Here is a 25322-nt window from a genome sequence, read left to right on the forward strand (position 1 = left end):
AAAATTAGCATCTGTCAAGAACTCAAGATTCTACTATCTGGTCAATAATGTGGAATACGGAGATGCTTCTGATACATTCTATCAAGTGCTCCTATGGTCCTCAATAATTTTGTAGCTATCATATCTAATACTAAACTATTAATAAAGAATTTTCACTGTCATGATGGAAAGAGTTTAGAAGTTGGATTTTTTTTATAGTATTCTCTGCATAGTTAGTTCATGTGTAGTCTTCCATTCAATTATTTTTTTTTCAAGTAAACCTTACTTCTTATTTTTCACAAAACAACTTCTTTCTTTGATTAATTCTCCTTCATCCTTTGCCTCAATATTTATTTCTTCTTCACCTAACAAATACCAAAAGCCTAAAATTTTAAATTTGAATGGCAAAAAGGAGGTATAATTATAACCCGACATTCATTGTTCATTGAATTTGTATAGTTGCTTCTCCCCTTATTTTTTTTTCAATTCATCGTCGTGGTGGGGTTGGCATCACAATGAACATCGTGGTAGGAATTACGGCGGTAGATGAGATGGCAACTGCTATGGTGGTGGAAGAGAATATGGAGGTGGTGGTCGCGACAGAGTTCGTGGTGGTGGTGGATTCAAAGAAGGAAACGGTGAAATAGAGCAGATCAGTGGAAAAAAATTAAGCAGTGATGATTTAGAGCATATGCATCAAGACTAGGAAAGCATAAAAAACATTAGCGGCAAGAAGAACAGAGCGGTGAGATATATTTATTTTCTGTTATTGTTTTTCTTCTTTGATATGAGAATTCAAAATTTTAATGTTGTTTAATGTTCTGATTAGCTAATGTCTCCTTGAATTCCGATTAGATAAAAAAGGCTGGTGGTGTCAAGTGGAAGTCCATGTTTGATGCTGTGAGCAAAGCAAACCCGTTTTTGCTTTTCTTTTATTATCCTTTTCTCCAGATAATGATTATTTCCACTTCTGCTGTAATTGTTGTTTTATGATTTACTCTCTTGTTTGTTATTATTATTGTTTTTTCAGTAACCATACCAAGCAAATACTAAGAAGAATAAACTAGCATATGAGGAGAATATCAAGGCCTACGACAAAGGATTAGTGATTATTTTAACTCAATGTTGTGATTCTCTCTTATATTGTGATTCATACTAATCCTATGGTTGAACTCTTTTGATGTATTAGAATGAGAGTGGAGATTTTGATAAATCAAAATTTGAGTAAATCGACGATGATAAAGAGGTGATGGAGCTTTGAACTTTATTTTCAATTGTAAAATAGATTCTAACATTAGTTGTTATTATTTGTTGTTATTGTTTTTCAACTGACGCTTGAGTTACTATATTTTTACTTAGGCATTTTAATATCACAAATGATATTGCATGGTTAGCAGATAGAACAGTGGAATTTTAGGATTTAAGAACCTTTGAACTAATTGAATCTACTAGACAAGAGGTATCTAATTTTGCTGAATATTTATATTATTTTTAGAATGGATCATTATAATTTGATATATATGCCATTAAAATGCATATCTAGCACTTTTCAGTTGGAATTTGTGGTAACACCTCCATCAGTTTTATAGTTATATCATTACAAACTTCATGAAAATTGTTTTATGACTTCCGCAGTGGATCACCAATTTCGACCCTTATAATTATAAATAATTTTTCCAAACATTATTGTTAGCGGTGAATGTTTAGTTTAATTGTGTCTAAGTCCTTTTTTTATTTTATATTTTTCAGATTTAAATATGTACTTAAACTTGAAAATGTTGGTATATCATGATAGAAAATATGGGAGCAAGTAGTACTAAAATTTGTGAAAAGATGATAGTTTACTTCTTTTTCTTTTAGGTAATTAAAGGTTTTTTTAAATTATTTTACATTTTTGTGGGTAGATGTAATGTGTAAAAGATTAATAGAGAGATGTTTGTATATTAATTTTTTTTACTCATTTGAGATTAATTACTTTAAAAAATAAAATCCAAAAATTTTGTTATACGTGTGAATAATATTTTTTTCTATTATCACTCTTTAGTATAATTACTGTGTAGTAACACTTGGTCCATCTCTCTCAACTTCTTTAATATAATTTTTGTATGGTCACTGTTTTGTTTTTAGTGATTGAATATTTTATTTTATTTTTTTATTCATATATGTAACAATATTGCCAAGTTAAGAATTATTAAATATAATTTATCATTTTACCTTCATTAAATTAGTAAAAATATATTGTAATGATTGGATGAAAATGTATCGTAGGAATTGAATCAGATGATAGAATTTACAGCATAGAGAGCATTTTAGGTGCTATAAAATAAAAGAGACAGGGAACAAGTTTTACTCCAGGAATTGAGTACAATAGGAATTCGGCATTTACATGTATGTGAATAATACTTCTGATTCAAATCTCATTAAATGCCCTATACTTCTGAAAATCAAATATGGTTCACATATTCAATTCTTAAAGTTTGATAGAGAATTTAATTATTTAGCAGTTAGCTAGAACCTGCTTTAACTTAATTTGGTAGTTGTATTTGTAAATTGAAACTTTATTTATACTTAGTTTCTTTTCTTATGTGCTTACTTAGTGTATAGCCATAGATATTTCAAACCAACAATTTTGTACAGGCAGCAAAACTCAGAAGACAAGCAGTTGCTAAAGATAGAAATCTTGGACCCCTTTTTTGGTCTTGAAGAATCAAAAACCATTCTAGTTAGTTTATGAGTTCACTATTTTTTGAGATTTACACTATATGTTTTGATAATTCTACTAATTGATGTATTTTATTTTATTTTTTGTGTGTTTATTTATAGGTAGCTGCATTTGATAATAGAATGAGCTCAAAATATTTGTTGGAGTCAGAACCAGCATGAAGTAATATTGAGGTATTATCTTCTATTCATGTATATTACCCTTCCATTGATCAACAATCAAAAATATAATGTTAAAATGGCTTTCTCACGATTTCTACAACAACTTAATGCAAGGTTCTGTATCACCTTTATTCAAGTCTCTGTCAATATCAGATAATGTGAGTTCTAAAAGAGTTTTTTGCTATCTCTTATAATTTATAGTCTCTGATTATATAAGAAAATTAGTTGTGCACTCAATGTAATATGTTGTTCTTTTTCTATTCTTATATAATATGAATTCTTTGATCATATGTAAATTATTTCAGATTTTCTACTATTCTAAAAAAAGACATTTATATTGGCTATGCTTTTTGATAGATGCAGTCATGAGTCATGAGTTTATCAAAACAGGTTTTTGCACCTTGGTGTATTAATTATGATGCAATTAGTAAACAAGTAGAAAAGTTAGCAAATTCACTACTAAGTAGCAACTAATTTGATATATACAGGGATAGATGCTTTAGCAAATGAACATCCAAAATTACAAGTAAGTATAATACAAAAGTTTAGTTTACATGTTTCTGTTTTTCTTTTGTCTTAAAAAATAAAATCATGCATCAATTTTAAAAATTAGAATCATGTTAATTTATTAAAAAAATATTTATATGACCAAACACTTCTCTTTTGTTTAATGACAAGTGAATGACTATCCCACACTTCTACTTTACAAAACACATGATAAGACAAATTTGATAATTATTTTTAGGTACTTTGTTTTTGGTGGTAAACATTTGATTTATTCTTTGTTTTTATTTTTCAATAAAATAGCAAATTGATACTTCTCATAGGAAATGATTAGTTTATTTTATTTTATTTTATTTGTATGGTAACATTCCTTCTTAATTTAGAATTTCATCATTGATTTATATTCAAAAAATGGTTGAGTGCATAGTATATCGATTGAAAACAATAAAACTAATTTCATGTAGGTTTGTTTTAATTTTTAAATAGTCATTTTTTATTTTTTGTGCTTCTTATTACTTGATTCAGTGTGTTGTTTAGAAGCCAATAGTTAGTTATTGAATGATATTTTATTTCATATACCATGTATCATGCCTTCTTATTACTTGGTTGAAAATTTGATCATGCAACTGATTATGTATTGGGAGTGCTATGTTTTGATTGATTATGCCTACTAATGTATTATACAGTTTATGTTGTTGTGTCAGTTTTTAGAGATTATTCATTTTTGTTCAAATTACATGGCATAAGCTTCAATAGTCAATGGAATTAGATTTTTAGAGCATTTGATGAGTATGAAGGGATAGAAAATACATGTTAACCTAGTTTGATTTTTTGTTTTTAAAGTAATTTATACATTATTATACTAGCAAGGGCCTTATTTGATTATTGGTTTTGAATTCCATGTTTTGACAGTATAACGAAGTTCTTGGCAAAAGAGTTTTTAAGACAATGTATACACCATATCTTTTATTATTTTTAGCATAGCCACCTCATAAAGTTTTCAAGGAAAAATCTTCAATTACTTTTAGATTTTCTTCTTTTCGCAAGTTAAAAATTGTGGGGTACCACCAAAATATGATATTTGTTTTTAATGAGGTCATATATATTTTTTGCACAGTGTTCTCAATAAACATTGCCAGTTTTTCATTTTAATTATTTATTTATTGTTGAAAACTAATGACTACAAAATCTTCCATTTCTATAACTTTCATAGGTTGTGAAACCAGAAATTTATTTGTTTACTAAAATACATTTATTTGATTGAATTTTGTGTTAATGCTTGACTTATTATGTGCTTCTGCTCTTTTTTTATATGAACTTTTTTAAAGTAATTTGATAAATAATTACAAATGATAAGGCTTTTTAATGAATGAAAATATGAAGTATAAAAATCAATATCAAATGACAGTATTATATATTCAAAATGCAGAGACTGTATTTTTAATAGAAATTTTTAAGTTAAATTGTAGAAGTGAAATCTATGACTTCAGAAGTCGAGGTCAACATATATTGTAAGTCATCTTTAATGAATTAAGAGGGAAAAGATGAACAATGAACTGAAAAAATTTAGTTTTTAGTTGTCTTTCAACTATTCTAAAGATTTATTTTTTGTTCCCATTATTGTGGTTCCTAAACTATAATAAAATAAAGTTGAAATTCTATTAAGTAGATGCATAATTTGTATTTGCACTAATATTTTCTCCTGTTTTACTATTTTCATAATTTTAATATTTTTTTTTAATTTGGTATTACTCAGGCAAAATCAAGGATAGCTTTGGGAGTAAAATATACCAAATTTCTGGTGATAATATATTGCAAAACTTATAAAATATGTTTTTGTTTTTTTTTATTTTCTCTTCATCATTTTTTTACTCAATTTATTCATTATTACTATTATTTGTTTATTTACTTTTCATTTTTAGCTGTTGTATGACTTAATTATCTCTCTCTTTTTTCTTTTTGTACAATATATTTTATTCTATATTTTGATTTTTATTCTAACCTTATCCTGTTACAAAGACAACATTAAAATGTTCATGTGAATCTTGGATCAAATCACATATATCAATTCTTATTGTATTTATATGGCTTTTAGATGATTGGAAGTGTATGGTTGAATTTTACTTTTGTGTAAATGTATTGAAAAAATTTGATAGCATCTGTGTATTATGGGTACAAAGAAGCTCAAAAAAATGTGTAGTACAATATTAATTTTAGTGATGTTAGCATATTTATAAGATTCTGCAATTTTTCTCTTATAAATATTTTTATTGTGCATTATTTTCTTTTTTCGGGTTCAGCCCATTACATACAAACACAAATATAATAGGTCATGGATGACGAGTATAATTGGATATAAGTGAGAGAAATACACATCAAGTTAACTGAGGCTTATAGAAGAGATTAAATTTAATTTTTCTCTATGCGTGGTTACTTTCACTTTTAGCATTTATCTGAAATTATCTGTAAATATGACTATTAAACATGCTTAGTCAGAATTAGTATCTGCATTATTTTTGTGACTTGATTATTTGTTCATTACTAACATACTTCATTATTTAAAACTATTTGTAAGAACTTGAAGAGGTTGATTAAAATTCTAAATTTTGTGATATGTTATGAATTTTTTTTAATTGATTTGGTTTGCATGACATGGGAATAAATGAGATTGGGATTGAAGTTTTTTTTTTTAATTGTTCATTTTTAGAACAACTTTTTTCGCTTACCCGTTTTACTTTTTTTTTAATTTAAAAACAAATCATACAAGGTAGTCACATTTTTTTGGTCAAATTTTTAGATTTTTATTATGGATTATTTTGTCAGAATTATATTTGTAATTGATTAATTACATCCTTATTTAAAATTTTATCACTGTATTTAAGATAATGTTAAAAATTATTTATATCATGCATTTAAAGAATTTTTAAATTTTTTTTAAAATGTTTGTTTCTAAAGTATTAAAATAGTTCTTTCTTTTAATACTTCATTCATTAAAACATATTATTCTACACATTGAGTTAATCTTTAAAAGCAAGAAGAGAGAGGTATGTTATTGGTTGGATTAAGCGAGATCTAATTTATGGTGGAGGAGGCAGATTTACAGGAACAGGAGTTGAAAGTATTTTTGGATAACAAAATTACGGTAAATTGGATTAATGGTGTAAGCATAACAAGTTGGGAACAATGTTTTCTAAGAAATAAGACTACAATCATAGCATAAGAGTTTCAAAATGGTGTGTTGAATTTAAATGTAAAGGGGAGTATAAACTAAGAAAAGAGTGATAATAAAAGACACTAAACAATAAGAATAAATGGGTACAGTGGATGGCTTTAACAAATTGTAGCACAAAGAATAAAGCAGACATAAGTATTGAAGTGCAGCGACGACTGTAGATTGATGTTTTATAATATAATAGGGTGCCGGATTTTTTAAGTTGCTAAATTGCTTATACTAATAAAAATTTATATAATTATATAAATTAACATTAAATTTAACATCACATAGCTATATAATATTTAATAACATTTTGAGAAGAATGAGATGTAAAAAATTATAATTTATCAATTTTGGTATTTTTTATATTTGTAATTTATATTACATGTTTTCTTTTTTTGTGTTTCTATTATTATTTATAAGAATTTTTCATATATAATTTTTAGACTAAGTTATTTAAAATATAAATAAATTATATAATATCTTTATTTTTATTTGGTGTGTGAATGTATAATGTACAATTATGTGTGACCCATGTCTAATAAAAAAATTAAAAATGATAATATATGTGTTACTGTAATTTTAGTATGACTATAAAGGTGATTTAGTTTAGCATTCCCGTGCATCGATACACGGGGCATGCACTAGTCAGAATCAAGACCAAATTATCACACATGAAGACAACACAAGGATAGAAAAACTAAAAACAACACTTAGCATCCCGTTCCAGGCGGAAAAATTTTGACAAAATCTACCTCAACAATAGGGGGTTAAAAAAAATTGAAAGATTTACAAAGTCTATCACCTATAACAAATTTTCTGAATAAAGATATACACCGCCTATCAACTGTAGTGATTTCCCTATTTCTATAAAGACAACCAAACTCATTTTCTTTCTGCAGCTATATGCTGGCTAGATTTCCTCCTATTCCTCTATTGGTTATATTTGATCTCGGACCCCTTCAGATTTAAATTGACATTCAGACACTCCATTCAGCATGAAAATAGGCAATTATGTCCCTACGAAGCCAGTATTGAGCAAGACATGTGGGAGTTCTTTTCCTTTTCATTTTTTTTTTCAATTATATCATTCTGTTTCTTGTGTTTATATATGATGCAACTCTCAAGCAGCAGCAGCAGCTGAAGGCAGCATGAGGAGGCAACAAATCACAATGGAAGCGTCAAGAAGACAGCTGTCCTTAATAAGGACCTTTCACTAATCTGACAGAATTTCTTCCAACTCAGGATCCTCAGAGTTCAGAGCTTCATAGTCCGAAATTGTTTCATTGAACATCCCCTTCTCATCACCCTGATCTTCATCATCATCCATGTCAGGCCATTCAGACTCATCATCCACATCCTGATCATTGTTTGTTACATTTTTCCTATTCGTGTTATCCTTCCCAAATTTTCTAGGTCCAGACGTTTTCTCCACTTTGGTTACAGAATCCTCGCATATGCAGGTAGATGGATTCTCATGAAACCCACCTCTACCTGGTCTAACTTCCTTTGGCTCCCCCATGAAGCCTTTCTGGAAAGTACGGACACTAGAAGCAAAAACTTCCCAAGTCAAATTGTTTCTGTTCAAGAACAAACGGTAGAGCTTTTTTGCATTTGGACGAATGGTAGGCTTGTGCCCAAAGTATCTCCTACAAAGAAGTGCTCAAAAAGTTGATCAGGCAGCACGTTAGTAACGATAAACAGGAGAAGAAAAAACCTGACATACCTTCTTCCAGCTAATATTTTAGCCATATTACCATTGTTGTTTGTCACAAATACATCACTTTCATCACAAACAATGAAGTCAAGTGCAGCCATGCGAGAAGAAAATGGAGAAAATGGCTCTAATTCTTCTTTCGTAGCAATGGTGTCCTTTGAGTGGAAATTGGGAAACAATGCTTTGAGAGGTGCCAATGTTTCTTCCCCTCCATATACTTCCCCTGATGCAACATATATATGAACATCAGAGCCATACCCCAATGCTCTTAGCATGAGTCCAACTTCTTCTGGGGTTAACGGGCATTTCCCCTGTCTCCTTTGCCTATCAGGATTGCTTCTCTGCATTTCAATATTTCTCAACATTTTTTACTAGTCTATAGTCTATATCCATAATTCTGAATAAACTTTCAAATGCAAACATAGAAAGATTTTCTATTCACAACAATATGCCTTTTGCTACAAACAAATAATCAGTCATTAACACCGCTCCACCAGTGCCCAAACTCATTTTCTGAAAAAACATCCAGTTGGGTTTTATCTCCAGTATAATTCTAACAAAATTAATATTGACTACCACTATCATGTGCTTGCATGTGCTGTCAAGCATACAAAGTAGAAGACTAAATAATACAATAATACATTATGGAATTTTCAAGATCTCCTAATAATTGAGGTTTGTAATGAGTAACAACATTAAACATGCAAGCCTTACATGCAGTGTTTTCCATCTCCTCCTTATAGTGCCCAGTTCCTTTTGCTCCTTCTCTCCACCACCATAATCACATCCAGAAAATGCAAGCATATCAGGTTCAAACCTGTAGAAAAATTCAGCGAGATTAATGAACTCTGGCAATAGTTATTTCACCTAGTTAACTCCAGCAACACAAAAAAGTCATTGCTACTTGTCCACGTTTCAATAAACAAAATCTTTGTTAATGCAATCATGTCAATCAAACTCTTTCACAGCAATTGTCCCATTGGTGGTCAGATATTCCAATAGCATGGTTAGAGAGGATGGCTGGCCACTGGCCCAATTTGACTTTATAATACTTGACTACTTGCAAATACCACATTCTAGTAAGAACAACAATCCTACATGATATTGGTTGCTCTTTTGTTTCAAACACAAGAAAAAAAATGCTTGCTAAAAGCAGAGAGACTCACATTTGTGCTACAATATACCTGAGATTTTTAGTAGGGATTAACACCAAAAATACCAGCAAATTATTCTGTCGCCAACAAAAATGCCTTGACTTGTATTATCAACAAAAATACTCTCAAAACATTTAAACACTTGACAAAAGTACATAGATGTGACAAAAAGTCATCTTTATTAACGGAAATGCTGATCTGGCAAACAACATGTCCGCCGAACGGAAGCCACATAAGCATTGTCGGTTGCCACCTCAATTGTTTCCGTTATCGGAGATGGTCTTTCTTCACATCTAGGTCCTACTATCACATTTTTAAATATTTTGACAGTACTTTTGTTATTAACATAAACCGAAGATATTTTCATCAGCGCCTGAGGGCATCTGTGGGTTAACGCTTTTAGTGATCACGTACAGGCTATATAGGATCAAATTCAAATGTGAATACTACCTTAGGTGCAATGCAATATAGTGCTTGCTTCTCATCCTCATTCGATGAACCAATTTTTCACCCATTGAAAATATTGGATTGGTAAACCTTAAAGCATGGTAATTAACTCTACATCTCAGTTTCTGATATTCTGTATCCAACCTGTTTGCAAGCCTGTAGTCAAACTTGCTGAGTTGAACAGCCTGCACAAAAAGAAGCAAACTAAATACTTTGCAGGGGGTAACAAAATACCCTAAACAATCCATAAATTGATTAAAACTTAATAGTATTACTTAGATCTGAATGTGAAGAGGTTTGACTTGGCTTCCATAAAATATAAATCGATTCAAAGTTCAAACTCAAACAATTCAACTAATTATTATATGGCAATGAAATGCAAATGATACCCAGAGGAACAGGGGTTTTCATTAAGCAATAAAAGCAGCAGCCGAGGCTAAATAGTGTTCTCATGCATCCACAGACTTCCTCAAATTTCTTGAGGTTTCAAGTGGCAAAACTGCTTTTAAAAATTAAAGAATGGAACCACAGCAATTACAATTTTAAGAAGGCTACAAGTTATGAACCTTCAGGGTTTGGTCTAACTAGCTATGAACCAATAACCTAGATTGATGAAACAAGGGAGTATCACGAGTTATCTAATCATGGTGAGGATCTAGATTTGAGCATATGACATCTTCCAGACAGCAAATAATAATAATCATCAAGCCAAAGGGTAAAGATGACTTGTTCCAGTTAAGGAAAGAATTTTAAACAAGTAGGCAATATTTCTGCATTTAAGAAATTTCAGACAGGGCATAAAAGACTTACATGCTTTTTCAGGAGTACAGGTAATATACGATTTACGTAACATCTTTCATTACACTTCCTTGGAACACGCATGTTGTACGAAGATAATGTTTTCCCACCTCTTCTTGGGAGTTGCTTGATGATTTTTACATCCTTTGACAAGTATGAGATAAACCAATCAACATCAAAAATTTCTGAGAAGTTACTGCAAAAGAAAAAGCATGACATCATTTCACAATTAAAAAGTTGCTAGCTACACTGACATTTGGATACTCAGATGGCGCATTTGAATTACAAAAGCATAGCTACACACACGGACGGACCAGATAACAAAAAGTCATTCCATAACTGACCTAGAGTCTTTCCAGAACGATTTTTGATCCAATTTGGGAATAACAAGTGTAGCATTCAAGATACGTGCAGCAACAACACCATCTGTAATCTGGCAGTTGCAGACATAAAATAGTTGTCATTAACAGCTGAGTATGTTGATAACTTGCAAGCAATAAGCAATCGAAACAGCTATCCTGTTGCATTAAACTCTCTGATTTTGATTTTGTTTCTACTTTTAATTCATTTCACTTCTTTTATTTCAAAACTATTATACATATAACTATAATCACATAAATAGAAGGTAAAAGGTTTAAAACATGATGGAGTGTAAACAAAAGCCAAGCATCAAATACTCGGTTTGCCATAAAAGGGATAGATAGAAAAATACCCCAGTTCTCTGTTGATTCAAGCCTCCACTTGTTGCAATCATCAAATATCTGTTAGCTTGTGTAATAACTTGAGCCTCTGCCATGAGAAAAACAAAGTTATCTGTAACAGGTACGTTTATACAATTATACATGTATTGAGAGAGATAAAGAGAGAGAGAGAACACTTATTAGTGAAGTGATGTGTAATCAATGCTAATATAAAACATTGCAATGAAATACGCACTTGGAAACTTGTTGCCCGCATCGCTGCAGCCGTGGAAGTGTTCGGAGTTTCTAGAACTCCAGACATGGCGATCCATCTTTCCTCCACCTCTCTGCTCATCATATCAAAACAAAGAAAACACAACTAAGGAATTAAGATCCAATAGAAACAAGCAGAAGCTGATTAGGCAAAGGAGAGATAAGAAGAACCCTAACCGGAACGCGGAAAACCGGAGTTGTAATTGCATCATCCGGCGTAGCGTTAAGCTATTATTAAATAGATAGAAGAGAAGAGAAAGCGGGTGAGCAAGTCGCATCGAAAGAGTATCCAATTTTATGAAATGTGAATTTAATTAGCTAGTACTGACCGAGGAGGTGTAGAAGTGGCGCAGATGATCGGTGTCGTTGGGGGAAGGAGCCAGAATGGAAAGGAGAGAGAAGAGAACCAGAAGAGCAGCGGCGACGCCTGAAATCAGAGGAATCAAGAGGCGGATGCGAATGCGTTGGTAATTGTTGTGGCGCCGCCGCTGAAGCGCCATAGGCTCCTCTCTCTCTCTCTCTCTCGCCGCTTGGCTTCCTCAGTTGCTCTTTGTTTTTTGGTCTTACTAGCTTGCGAGAAAAGAATAGCGAGCAATTTGATATGATAAAAAAATTAACTAATAAGTTGTTTTATCAGTTGTAATTCAATATTTAATTAAATTAAGTAATTGATAACAGCGCGAGTGCCATCCAGGAAAAGGGAGGGAAACATGAAGGCAGCATTAAGCTCACTCTCTCCCCCAATAATGGATGGTGGTGATAGTGAATTAATGATCCAATACAATATAGAATATACACAGATAATTTAGAAAGTAAAATATAGAATAAGTAATAAATAAGAAGGAATAAAAGGAGGAATAAGGCCAGGTGTAGTGAAGGTGTGGTTACTGAAGCCTAGTGAGTGTAGTTGTAGATCTATGATTTATCTACCTACTTTCTACTTATGTGTTGTGGTGTTGTGGTGGTTTCTGTTTAAGGTAAACTGGTAAAGGAAATCAAGATAGAAATGACGCTGCACCGCCACGCCACACGACAGGGCGAAAAATGAAAAAAAATAAAATAAAATGGATGAGGGTTGAGTGTTGTGGGCTGCCTTCCTTTCTTGCAGTTTTCTTGATTTTCACTCTAATCATTAACCATACCGAAGTATTATGCTTTCCTTCCCCCTTTCGCCCCCTTCCTCAGTTCCTCTTCACCTCAGCAGGGTATCTTTCCTTGCACGTGTCACGTGGACTCTCTCTCTCTCTCTCTCAACGACAGAGCATATTTGTTTGGCTACATAAGTCAATTTAGTCTCTGAAATTACACTTGAATATCAATTTAATTCTTAAAATTTGAATTGTCTCAATTTATTTTCTAATTTTTTTAAGGTGAAAACTATGTGCAATCGACTTTAAGTGAAGTTGATATCTGAAAGTTGTTAGATAATTTAACTGATTTAACTAAATTTTTATCTAACATCTTTCAGATATCAACTTCACGTGAAGTCGACTTCATCTAAGTTTTTACCTTGAAACAATTAAAATTTTAAGGACTAAATTGAGATTCGAATATAACTTCAGAGACCAAACTGAATATTTTTTTCTTCTACTGACTAATTATATTTATTACTTTATTAATTAAGCTATGCTTTACTTTAAAGAAAGGGTTCAAATACTACCTTCATTTGAGGGAGGTCTATCGCTATCATCATGAAATAAAATATATAAGAGGTCTAATAATATTATTAGGTGTTTTGATCTTAACCAAATAAATAAATAATTTGTTTAGATTGTTCATGGCAAGTCTATCGTGATCACCATGAAATATATAGAGTATAGACCATGTGTATCTAGACAAGTCCCATTCAATTTTTAATGAACTAAATGGGTGGACGCGAAACTTATTTTGAAATGAAATGAAGGGAGGATTCGCTAACACCATACCATATATGAGTGTTTATTATTGTATTTCAACATGTTTATTAGTCATTTCAATTTCAATTTCTTCTCATTTTTTTCTCCATTTTTCCTTTCTTCTCAGCAACATTAGACCAATCCAGTAATGAGGTTGGAGATCTGAAAAGATTTTTTTTTTAAGTTTGTGAAATTTGTACAATATGCTAATATTACATCTATTTCCTTTTCCTAGTAGTGATATTACATCTAATTAAATTTTATATTTTATAAAATGGAATGCAAAATATATATGTACAATCAACATAGGATTAATAAATCAAGAATTGTGAATGTGTTGTCAATGATTTTACTCAGTTCCTCCCGAGTTTTACTTGTCTAACCAGTTAAACATTTCACTTATTATTGCCCTTTTAAAACAGATACACGAGCACAAAATGTAATTACCGAAATCAATTAATCCATTTAAGGAAAAGATCAGGAACCTTTTTTTTTTTAAATAACAATCAGACAATATTTTTTTTCTCTTAGAATTTTCTTTTCTTTCTCTACAACCCAGATCCTTAATCTTTATTAGTTCTCTATTTTGTTGGCTGATTAACCGGGGGGGAATGATTCCCTAGGAAAACCAGTGAATTTGTGAAAGTTAAGCTCTCTTACAGAATGTATTAAAGATACTGAGGCCAATGAAGTTGATCGAATTATTTATAGTGGACCTACAAAATACATCTATTTGACTATTTCATTTAACATAAAATCTGCCGAAGCTCAAGATTGTGAGATCAAACCAGCAGTAGTTAACACGGGAACAGGCAGGCAGCTCCAAGTCCTGTACTGTTTGATTGCATTCAATAATCCAGCCGGTGTTCTGATACTGCTAATGACTGCTAATGTACATTATGTCTTGCTCTGAGATATGCATCAGTCCCCGCTCTCTTTGGCCACTAACTTGGGTTCTTTCTGGTTGGTCTCGCTGTAACCATTTTTACAATAAGTTGGCAACGGCGTCATTATCAATAATAACAAACACAATAACTTAGTCACTGACCTTTCTCAACACAAACGACATGTATAAATAAGCAGCTTCCCATTCATCGGCTGATAGTGTACCTGACATGGAAACAAAACATATTCTCTATTGTCAGCAGCACACTGAAAATTTATGTCCAATGATTATCATTGGAACTAATAAAACAAACAGCACTGGCACAAAGCCTTACTCTTGTCTTGGTTGCCATCACCCAATGCACCAAGTCTTTGCATGAGCTCCACAAATTCAGGTTTTTTCAGATACTCGTGCACAAATTCATGAGAGTTCTTTGCAAAAATGAGCTCAAAATCATACTGTGAACAATAAATTTAAATTAGCATCCTTAGTAGCATGAACTCTTATAATCCAATGCTTACTCCTAAGAAACTAGAAATATTCATTTTCATTGGTCAGGACTGCAATGGGGTGCATGGTTCTCCTTAACATTTAAGCTTTTTTGGCAGTGGTACCTCTTCAGCTAATGACTTGAATACATGAAAGGGGACAATCCATTCAGGACAATCAACAGCATCCTGCAAGAAGAGATCACATCTTAAATAATAAAATTCGTATTAACAGTGTCCCAGGGTTAAAGGGCTTTAAATATAAGTATATAACCCATATGCCATGAAAGATAAACCTATTAAGTCATACATCTAAGGATAGCTTGACAAGTAAACTTAGAATCAGTCTTGGGTTATCAGAAAACATCTATTTGATACAAAAGTAAAGGAGCAGATTTAAGAGAAATGATACCTCTAAATGGAAGGTATATTTTATTCCAAAGGGGCTGGAAGATTTGAATTTCTGTATCACACAGGAGCAGTCCAGGTTTGAAGTAAAATTCACAAAACCATTTTTAGGAAATAATGAAGTTGTAGAATAAAGAAGCTAAATTACCTTGTCAGAAAATACTTCATCAAAACACACCCAATATACACTATTACCAAAAGCCAGACCTTCAGCTATATAAAAACAGTTAAATGTTGAACAGAACAACAATTTTATTAAAAAGTTAATGCTAATGCAAAAGAGATAACAACACTTCAAATCAAAGTTGTTGTGATGCCCATATTAATTCAAACTATTTTATTCATCAGTTGAACTTGGAAAATTATGACAATATCAAAGGGAATCCAGGATAACAATCAACACAAAAATGTGGGGCATAATGCTATTTGGGAACAGCCCATTAAAATTTTTGTAGATAGCAAAGGAATATGATAGTGCTTCACTAATGCACTAATTTAGAAAAATAGCCCCCTATTTTCCTTCAGACATTTCACCAAACAAAGATCAGATCCCTACATGTACTCTAGTTCTGAATAAAACCTTTTCCTCAAACATATAAGGAAGCCTATGTGAACTATAAGACTTAATCGGGAACGTTAATCAATGTCCATCAAACTTATCTATTATTTCTAACACAACACACACCCCAAAAACTTATTTCAATTGCCAGTTGATTGCATGGATTAATCAATGCCACAGGAATTTATGAACAACCAAATTGATTTAGAATAATAATAACAAAAATTATAAGTGCCAAAAACCTTCTCTAAGCTTTTTGATTATCACATTGGCATCCGGCATAGTTCCAATGAAAATGCCTCCTGGGCGAAGTAAAGCTGACACATTAGCCAATGCTTGTCGGGCACGTGCCTCTGTAGACCACGAATAATGCAATGCAAACTACAGATTCATAAATTTTTTCAGATTAGACACCAACATACACTTTAATATGGAAAGAAGCTGGTTCATGCAATATTTTATTTTTTTCACAGATGCATATTTACATCAAATACTGCTATCCTCACTTCTTATATTTGTTACTAATTATTTCATAAAATTGCTGTATTTATGTACAATCCAATGTAGTATTCAATATGCATTCTTGCTTTCGTGCAACATATTAAAAAATTGTATAATATGTATGAACGAATCAGGTAGGTGGGCGGGACGGCGTGTGTAAACAAGTCAATATTATGCATAAGAGCAAAAGTAGCTAGTTACAAAGAGAAGCCACTTCAACAGATATATTGATGGAGTGCTTATTTCTCAAAGGTGCATCATTCACCTGGCAACTGCAAATATCAAAAGGAGCATCATCTACAAGAACTTTGTCCAACCGAACCTGAAATAAGATGACATAAGCAATGAAAACTAATTCAGCTTTCAGAAAAAATTAATAATAAAATATGAAAAGGGACCCAAATTGATATGAAAGGCAATGATCATAATATTAGTTTCTATACGATAAAATTAACCTAAAAAGATTTTACTTAATATGATCAGAACCATTCTGTGATGTTCTTGTTCATCTGAAGAAATGTGATGACACATAAGTTTAAAGAATGAAACAGCTTGAACAAGAAGAAGTAGCTGTATTTAACTTAAGGATTTGATAACATATGTTTTATGCCAGAAGAAAGCAACAAAAAGAGAGAATATAAAAGTCACTTGATGGAGACATATAAATTAAATAAGTGTCAATCTTCTGTTTCAACTTTTCTTAACGATCAATATGAATTGGTGTTTGAGGGGAAATAGAAAAGGTTGTGAATCTGATATTCGCCATTTTCATTCTATTATTTCCAACTCACGCCTTGAGTTTGGGTTCCTCCCATTTTGCTGGGGAACAAACCATTGATATCTGTAAGATTAAATACCTCCGAAATTTGAATTGCCCTTCAAAACATTAGTAGGTTAAAATCTTATTTTCGGGATGTTATTAAAAACATTAGTAGGCTAAAATCCATCACCTCATAACAATCTCCACATATCAGGCGAGCAGGAAACGAAAACTTTTTACGTCGCTGATGATGGTCAGCATCACCATTGTAACGTGTGCGACAGTCTTTGATCTGGACAGATTGGTGAATTCAATGAGCTGACAGTGATGACTACAAACAAACGACAGTTGGAAATAACTTGACACATAAGGCATACAATGTTTCACAATGAGTCCGAGAACAAGAAGGACTTGAGCTATTAAATATAGCTCATCACCTGGAATGGAAGGAAATATAAAACTGCAATGACAATTTCACTACTACTAGCAAAGATATGAAACTGCTATCAGTTTATAGTTAAAAATATAAAAAGTGAAGCTTGACTTGTAACTAGAACAAATAAGTGACCAAATGTTAAGAAAAATTTTACGGTCTAAGTTTACTGCCACACAAGCACATAACATGCCAAAAGCAAAACTCTCTAAATGCACTTGTGTCGAAATTCAAATCATGATGGGGATATGTGTACTCAAAAAGAAGACTTAACATTATTTTGCAGAAAATAAAGACCACTTATCAACAAGAGGGACCACTTATCAACAAGAGATGTATGCATAACAACTATCCAGAGCTTATTTCAATAATAGTGTTCAAAAAGGACTTATTACCACGTATCAGTATAATTTAATCGGAAATGATAACGCAAACCAAAGCAGAAAATTTTGAACACTTACTGAGCCTTCAGCAATGTCGATACCAACATAATATCCAATTTTGGCCTTGTCCCATTTGATAAGATCCCCACCCTGGTAAACATGTATGAAATGGGGGGAAAATGCTCAGCTAAAAACCTGGGAATAACTTCTACTATAATAAGCAGCTGCCAAAAACCACTGACACCTTGCCACAGGCGAGGTCAAGGACTGCATCTCCTTGATGAGCATAAAGCTGAATTAAGACACTCTTAATCTGTTCAATAACAAAATTACCCAGATAATAATAAAAAGAATCATATAATATTCTTACTGTAACAAACTATTCATTATTGCAAAATACAACATATACCCAATTGTTGAGTTTCTTCAAATGAATTATAGGACTAGCCTCCCGTTCTTCTAGAGTCTGGTTGGATCTAGCGCTGTAATGATCAGCTACTTTCTGAGCAAAAATCTTTGTGGTTTCATCCTCCAGAAACTGTGCATCACCTAAATAGAAAGCCAAAAAGTGAAAATGAAATAAGCACAAGAACAGTAAGTTTTCTACAAGAAAAATAGGTATGCTCCGTTATACATACCAATGAACTTTCCACAACAAAACGCTAGAAAGCAACAAAATGAATAAACATTCTACTGCGATATTCACAAAGCTCGAAAGAAAGCAAAACAATAAGAACAAATGAAGAACAAAGGTCAACTGCTGATTACTTGCTATCATCATTCAATTGGAGTGCTAAAAGTCAACTGCTGATTACTTAGACTCACTATTTGATGCTTCCTCTTTCCCAGCGGGGATTTCAGTCATAGAGCCACTTGGCGAGAACTTGCGCTTTTTAGACATCTGGGATGCATAGTGCTCTTCTTGCTCATACACTGTATCTGCGATTCTAATTGACCTTGAAGCGTTGCCTTTTTTGCTTGCCATAACACTCTGCACCCAAAAAAAATGTTACAAAATTCATACTAATAATTCATATACCGTGTTCAACTAAATACAATGAAACAAAACCAACGGAGAAGAAAAGAATCGAAGACCTAGATCAGCGAGTGACGGTGGGGGGGCGCTGAATTCGCAGAGGCAGATCGAGCGGCGGCGGCGGCGTCCCCTTAGCTACTCACAAACGCGAACACAGACGACGCTCGGCGACGTTTATGTTGACCATGAGAGGTTGTGGAGACTAGTGGTGGGGGTGGGGGTGGCGGTTTTGCGTTGCGCTGTTGCACAGTCACAGCGAAAAGAGCATGGGCTGAGATGCCCAAGTTTCATGCTCGGCGGTCCCGGAAAAAAGAAAAAGAAAGGTCTGTTCTTTTTTTCACTGATATATTTTAAATTACTGATAGAATTGTTTAAATTATAATTAATAAATATAATATAATTTTATATTTATGACATATATTTTAAGGAAAAAACATTGGCTAATTTATAAAATTTAGATATGGAAGTGAAATTAGTGATATATTTTAACATTGTAATTTTTAGTGTTTTTTAAAATTATAGAAGGTCTAATTTCTATTCCCTAAATTAAATTATCCCACATTTTTAAAAAATACACAGTTCACAATTCAAAAAAACACCATTAGTAATCCAATACTAAAAATAAAAATGTGAAAAACATTACATATACTATAAAATATCTTGATCTAATAGTTGTTAGACTATTGAATAGGTTTTGGGTCTCCAATTCAAACTAAAAAGAAGCCTCTTTTTAATAATTTTTAGGTTTAATTACTTTGTAGGTCTTTATAATTTCACATAATTTTCAATCAGGTCTTTATATATTTTTTGTGAGTAAACTATCATTTTTATCTATAAAAATTAAAAATGCTAACATATCTACTCATAAAAAATAAAAATTACCATTTTTATCCATAAAAGATTGACTATCGCAAATAAAATTATTCAAACCCTAAATAATTATATAAAATTCCCAAACTATCCTTGGTGAGCCTCATCCTCTTCAATTCTCCATCTATAGCCATGAACCACCACTGCCGCAGCACCATCCCCCTTTCCACTCTCTCTCTCTCTCTCACTCACTCGCCAGTTGTGTTCTTTCTCCTCCATCTTTTTCAATCGTCCTCTTCTCCTTCTATTGATGCATCTTCATCATCTTTTCCTTTCAGTGTCGCCAAAATCGAATTAATGTTCTATGTTATTTGCAATGAAAATGGTGATCTGGAATCTAAGAAATTGACAATTTTAGTGAAGATTCTAAGAAATTAGGGTTTTATTTTGAATCTATGCATGTTCTATTCTTTGATTTGATCTGAGTTTGTTCTTTTTTGTGATTTTGAATAGATAATGACGGGACTATGTTGATGCTCAAGAGGTGATAGAGAGAAAAAATGAGAGAGAGAGAGAGAGAGAGAGAGAGAGAGAGAGTAAGAAGGAAGATGATGCTACGGTAGTGGTGGTTCACTGCTGACAGATGTGCTTCATATAGTGAGTGAATGAGTTAGAGGGTGGGTGCATGACAAAAGAGAAGGGGGAATGGAGAGTTGTGACACAGGGAGAGAGCTATAGACGAATAATTGAATAGGATGAGACTCACCAATGGTAGTTTGAGAATTTTATATAATTATTTAGGGTTTGGGTAATTTTGCTTGCGAAAGTCAATCTTTTATGGATATAAATAGTAACTTTTATCTTCTATGAATAGATATGTCAGCGTTTTCAACTTTTATGGGTAGAAATGGTAGTTTACTCTTTTTTTTTTTTGCAATTGAGTCCTTATACGTTAATTTTTTTCTTAATTTAGTTCTTACCATGACAAATCCGTTTAAAATAATAGAATATTCTGTTAAAAAATTGAATATTCTCGTAATTGTGTTAGAATATGTAATTAAGATCTCCTCCATTTTTTTAAAAATACCAATAGTACCATTTGCATTTTCGTCCCTCAAAATTAGAGAACCCTAACCAGCGCTAAATTAGTTTCCTAAGTTCCGAATTGGGTTTCTCCTCCGTTGCATTCTGCTGCCGTCTTAGGTGGCATTGTCCTTGTCCGTCGCTGGGTGGTGCTCATCCACCTTGCCCATTGCATCACCTCGCCTTGTCTCGCTGTGCCTCGCCGCGCCACACCTCACCTCGAATCGTCATTGTTCGACTCTGTCTTGCTTCTTAGATTGGCTCTGCAATAACGTGTGACTGCTAAGACAGAAGAAAAAAATATTGGAGTTGCTATTTTTTCGATGGAGTAAGCATCATAAAAGACTAAGCAATTTTATATGGCTATTTCTTATTTTCAGATATTTTATGATAAATCTTGAAGTAACACTAACCATTGAAGATGTGAAGCTTCCTATGACAAATCTCTTTTGTTACTTCATGCCTTAATATCTGATATCATATCATGTTATGTGATGCTTTGCAGGTTATTTTTAATTTTGGTCTAAGTGTCCATATTCACATTTTATTGAGATGAAGATAAGTTTCTATTCATGTGCCTTGTAGTTTTGAGGCAAGCTGAGAATTAGATGTTTCTTGCTAATTGTAGGATTTTAGGTAGACATATGAATTTTTCTTTGATCATTTTTTGTTTTTCTTTGATTGAATTTGGCATGCATTTTTTTAGGACTAAAGCAGAGCCTCCAATATACTATTTGCCTAAGAAGCCCTTGGAGAAAGATACTGATTCAATTGAGAAATGCAAAAAAGAGGTTTGATTTTTTAAACTTGAGAAAACAGGTGTCAAACTTACACATTTCCCCTCCTTTTTTTTGCTAAGGCTTCATATTGTATATATTTAAGTTTTGACAATTATAAGCATCACAGTTTAGCATTAAGCCACCCAAATCTTAATTGAATCTCAAAACATATAATTAATATTTTATTTATGTGATATCTTTCTTTTAAATTTGTAGGATTTCTTAGCATGGAAGAATATTAAAAGAGGGGAAGCCTCTGAGTATCAAAAATAGATTGGAAAGCAGTATCTTGCCAATATTGAGAAGGAGCTAGAGAGATGGCAGAATATATAGAATGCAAAGAAAGCAAACAATGATCAGAATTTGCAGGAGACTATGGACAAAGAGTTGGACACACATAGGCTTGAGCATGGTCCCAAGAAAAGAAAAATCTCAGGTGGAAGCACCAATGACGATGACGATAATGTGGAAGATATAAATGTTGGCGAGGATGACATGATGGATATCAAATTAAAGGATGATTCTGGGAGAAGGGTTGAGGAAGCAATTGAAACAGAAGCGGATAACAATAATGCAGATTTTGCAACTGATGCTAATAATGTTGAGAAGCAGTGATGGCTAGCTAGAGTTGTCTACTTTAGAGGAATTTGAGGTATTCGTGTTTAGCAGAAATTTTTTTCTTAGCTACGTATGAAAAAACTTGTTGCCTTTCTATTTTCTTAATATTTTTTGTATTTTCTGTATTAGAATATAGATATTGTTCATACCCTGGCTCAATATTATGGCCCAGGTCTAAGTAAGCCAAAAAGGCCAAATCTTGGATTGGGCCTTTACCACCTACCCGACCTCTCCAAAGAGATTGGGCACGATATAAGCTCCTCCCCAAAAAGGTCGGGTTCGACATTAGCTAGCAGATAAACACTTATTCAAATAAGTAACTACCCCTTAAAATCTCTCATCCACTTCTAGAAGAGATATCTCAACAACGTTAAGATAAAGGGACGGTTATCCACCTTCAGAAGTGGAACTATTCCAACGGTGGTTATTGGACCATCACCTATAAATACACTAACACACTCAGGTAAAACTAAGTTCCAATACACTCAAAACCTGCATACCCCCTTGCTAACTTAGCCATCGGAGTGTCTTTGCAGGTACCACCCCCCATGCTTTCACGTACACCACTCGGACGGCGGCTCTCAGGCGTAAACCAAGTCGGAGACCATCATCCTTTAGCATTTGGGCTTCTCATTCAATCCCAACCCTCCTATTCCAGGTTACCCACGTAACATTGACGCCGTTGCCGGGGATTTGGGAGAATAACTCACAATGGCGAATGACCAGAAAGAGGACAGACATACTGCATTGAAGTTTGAGCAAGAGCAGCAAGATGCAGTTAACAACGACAGGGCAATAATCTCTTTGCAGGGAGCAGACAGACAACACAGAGAAGGTCCCTCAAGCGTGAAAGATCTAAGAAGAATCCCCTCTGAATGCATGAACCAGAGAAGGAGGGGTAACCTCACGCTGCTGATCTCATAGTGCTGCTCCACAGCCACCAAGGACGGCTAGAACAGTTGGAACAAGAACTGGAATGATAGCGAGAAGCGGAGAGAAACTTAAGGAGAGAGGTTGAGCGATGAAAAGAACTTGAAGAAAAGCTCTTAAGATTAGAATCCAATCTCCGAGGTAAGGGCTCTCGCACTGACCGAGAAGATACCCCATTAGGGGGAGAAGATCCGTTCAGTGAAGACATCATGAGGGCAAAAGTTCCCAGGAACTTCAAAAGCCCTGATATGGATCTGTATGACAGGACTACCGACCCAAAGCATCACCTGAGCAACTTCAAAAGTCAGATGTACTTAGCCAACGCCTCTGATGCTACCCGCTGCAAAGCCTTTCCAACGACTTTGACAAAAACAGCGATGAAATGGTTCGATAGCCTCCCCCCAAGGTCGGTCACTAGCTTTGACGACCTCGTGCGAAAGTTCCTTATGTGATTTTCAATTCAAAAGGACAAAGTCAAGCACGCGCCTAGTCTCCTGGTAGTAAAACAGGAGATCGGAGAACCCCTGAGAGATTACATGGAGAGGTTCAACAAGGCATGCTTGGAAATTCAAGACCTGCCTACAGAAGCAGTAATCATGGGCCTAGTAAATGGACTCCGAGAAGGCCCCTTCTCTCAGTCCATCTCGAAAAGGCATCCGACTTCTTTGAGTGATGTACAAAAAAGAGCTTAAAAGTACATCAATATGGAGGAAAATGCCAGGCTGCGAGAACCAAGCTGGCGACCTGGGCACTCTCACCCATCAAGGGAAAAGGAAAAGAAGCCCAAGAAAAAAAGGAAGTCGGGCCTTAAAGGCCCAGGAGATATCATTCTTATACTCCTCTGCGAGTTTCCCTAGTCGACATTTATAGAAAAATTTGTCACACTGAAAAGCTACCCCCCCTCGACCCATCAAAAACAAAAAGGGGAGAAGTCATAGCGAATACTGTGAATACCATAAGTTGTATGGCCATTCAACCAATGATTGTTACGACTTAAAAAATGTGATAGAAAAGCTGGCTAGGGAAGGTCGGCTGGACAAATATCTCATGAAAAGATCGGACAACCATAGAAAAAGAAAACGAGATGAGGAAGATCGGAGAGACCCACCACCACGGACCCTGGAACGACACATACACATGATCTCGGGAGGGTTCGACATAGGAGGACTCACAAAATCATCTTGTAAAAGGCATCTGAAGGAAGTTTATCAGGTCAGAAGTCAACTACCCGACCTCCCCACCATCTGTTTTACCAAAGAAGATGGGCAGGGTATTGCCCCCAAACATGACGGTCCGGTGGTAATTACCATGATTCTCGCCAACACTCATCTACACAGAACCCTTGTGGATCAGGGGAGTTCGGCAGATATCCTGTTCAAACCAGCATTTGACAAGCTGGGATTGGATGAAAAGGAGTTAAGGGCATACCCTGACACCCTCTTCGGACTAAGGGATACACCAATAAAACCACTGGGATTCATACCCCTACATACCACTTTTGGAAAGGGGATGAAATCCAAAACTCTAAGCATTGACTTTATTATCGTCGATGTGGGCTCGGCCTATAATTCCTCAATATGTAGAACGACCCTAAATCGGCTTGGAACAGTGGTATCCACTCCCCACCTTTGCATGAAATTTCCAACACCAGAGGGAATAGCAACTATCAAGGGAGATCAGAAGCTGGCGAGAAAATGCTACAACGAAAGCCTAAACCTAAGAGGTAAAGGCAAAGAGGTTAACACCATTGAGCTAGAAGGCATCCGAGCTAAAGAAGAATTGCGACCACAGCCCAGAGGGAAAACTGAAGAGGTACAGATCAGACAAGAGGATGGAAAAATTACCAACATAGGTGCCAATTTAAAAGGAGATTTGAAGCAGAAGCTAGTAAGGCTCCTACAAAAAAATTCTGACCTCTTCACTTGGAAAGCCTCTGATATGCTTGGGATAGATCCCGAGCTCATGGTGCACAAATTGTCAGTATACCCAGGATCTCGACCTGTTCATGAGAGAAGGCGGAAGCTCGATCCTGAACGGGCTCAAGTTTTCTCTTGAACGGGCTCAAGTAGTCAAAGAACAAATACAAGCCCTCTTAGAGGCCGGC

The 25322-nt window shown here is 33.9% G+C and overlaps 2 protein-coding genes, 1 long non-coding RNA gene and 1 pseudogene across 5 annotated transcripts; 2 read left to right on the forward strand and 2 right to left on the reverse strand.

The window, feature by feature from the left end:
- The first annotated feature begins 640 nt into the window (after positions 1 to 640).
- On the forward strand, positions 641 to 1083 carry LOC127748450 (uncharacterized). Its single transcript, XR_008010563.1, has 3 exons — positions 641 to 724; positions 835 to 879; positions 1010 to 1083. It is a non-coding gene; the product is annotated as an uncharacterized LOC127748450 (long non-coding RNA).
- Positions 1084 to 7257: 6174 nt separating this feature from the next.
- Positions 7258 to 12909, reverse strand: LOC107493215 (O-fucosyltransferase 16). The gene is made up of 10 exons (XM_016114299.3): positions 11979 to 12909; positions 11827 to 11877; positions 11633 to 11723; positions 11409 to 11485; positions 11041 to 11129; positions 10709 to 10892; positions 9902 to 10083; positions 9012 to 9114; positions 8307 to 8638; positions 7258 to 8229 (listed from the first exon to the last, which is right to left on the reverse strand). Exons 1-10 carry the CDS (start codon positions 12147 to 12149, stop codon positions 7797 to 7799), a joined length of 1713 nt encoding a protein of 570 aa, XP_015969785.1. The 5' UTR covers positions 12150 to 12909; the 3' UTR covers positions 7258 to 7796.
- Positions 12910 to 13982: 1073 nt separating this feature from the next.
- On the reverse strand, positions 13983 to 19320 carry LOC107493214 (mRNA cap guanine-N7 methyltransferase 1). Of its 3 annotated transcripts, none has more exons than XM_052263460.1 (14): positions 19058 to 19320; positions 18788 to 18953; positions 18372 to 18511; positions 18207 to 18275; positions 18041 to 18112; positions 17337 to 17438; positions 16652 to 16708; positions 16128 to 16266; positions 15475 to 15539; positions 15331 to 15381; positions 15045 to 15107; positions 14765 to 14888; positions 14593 to 14654; positions 13983 to 14517 (listed from the first exon to the last, which is right to left on the reverse strand). In XM_052263460.1, exons 2-14 carry the CDS (start codon positions 18945 to 18947, stop codon positions 14422 to 14424), a joined length of 1200 nt encoding a protein of 399 aa, XP_052119420.1. In that variant the 5' UTR covers positions 18948 to 18953; positions 19058 to 19320; the 3' UTR covers positions 13983 to 14421. The 3 variants fall into 3 exon arrangements, with proteins under 3 accessions (XP_052119420.1, XP_015969784.1, XP_052119421.1); XM_016114298.3 differs by having other exon boundaries at positions 18782 to 18953; XM_052263461.1 differs by lacking the exon at positions 19058 to 19320 and having other exon boundaries at positions 18731 to 18868.
- Positions 19321 to 20789: 1469 nt separating this feature from the next.
- LOC107493183 (uncharacterized) lies at positions 20790 to 22323 on the forward strand (annotated as a pseudogene).
- Positions 22324 to 25322: the final 2999 nt, after the last annotated feature.

Source organism: Arachis duranensis, chromosome 6 (genome assembly GCF_000817695.3).
Source record: "Arachis duranensis cultivar V14167 chromosome 6, aradu.V14167.gnm2.J7QH, whole genome shotgun sequence".
NCBI lineage: Eukaryota > Viridiplantae > Streptophyta > Magnoliopsida > Fabales > Fabaceae > Arachis > Arachis duranensis.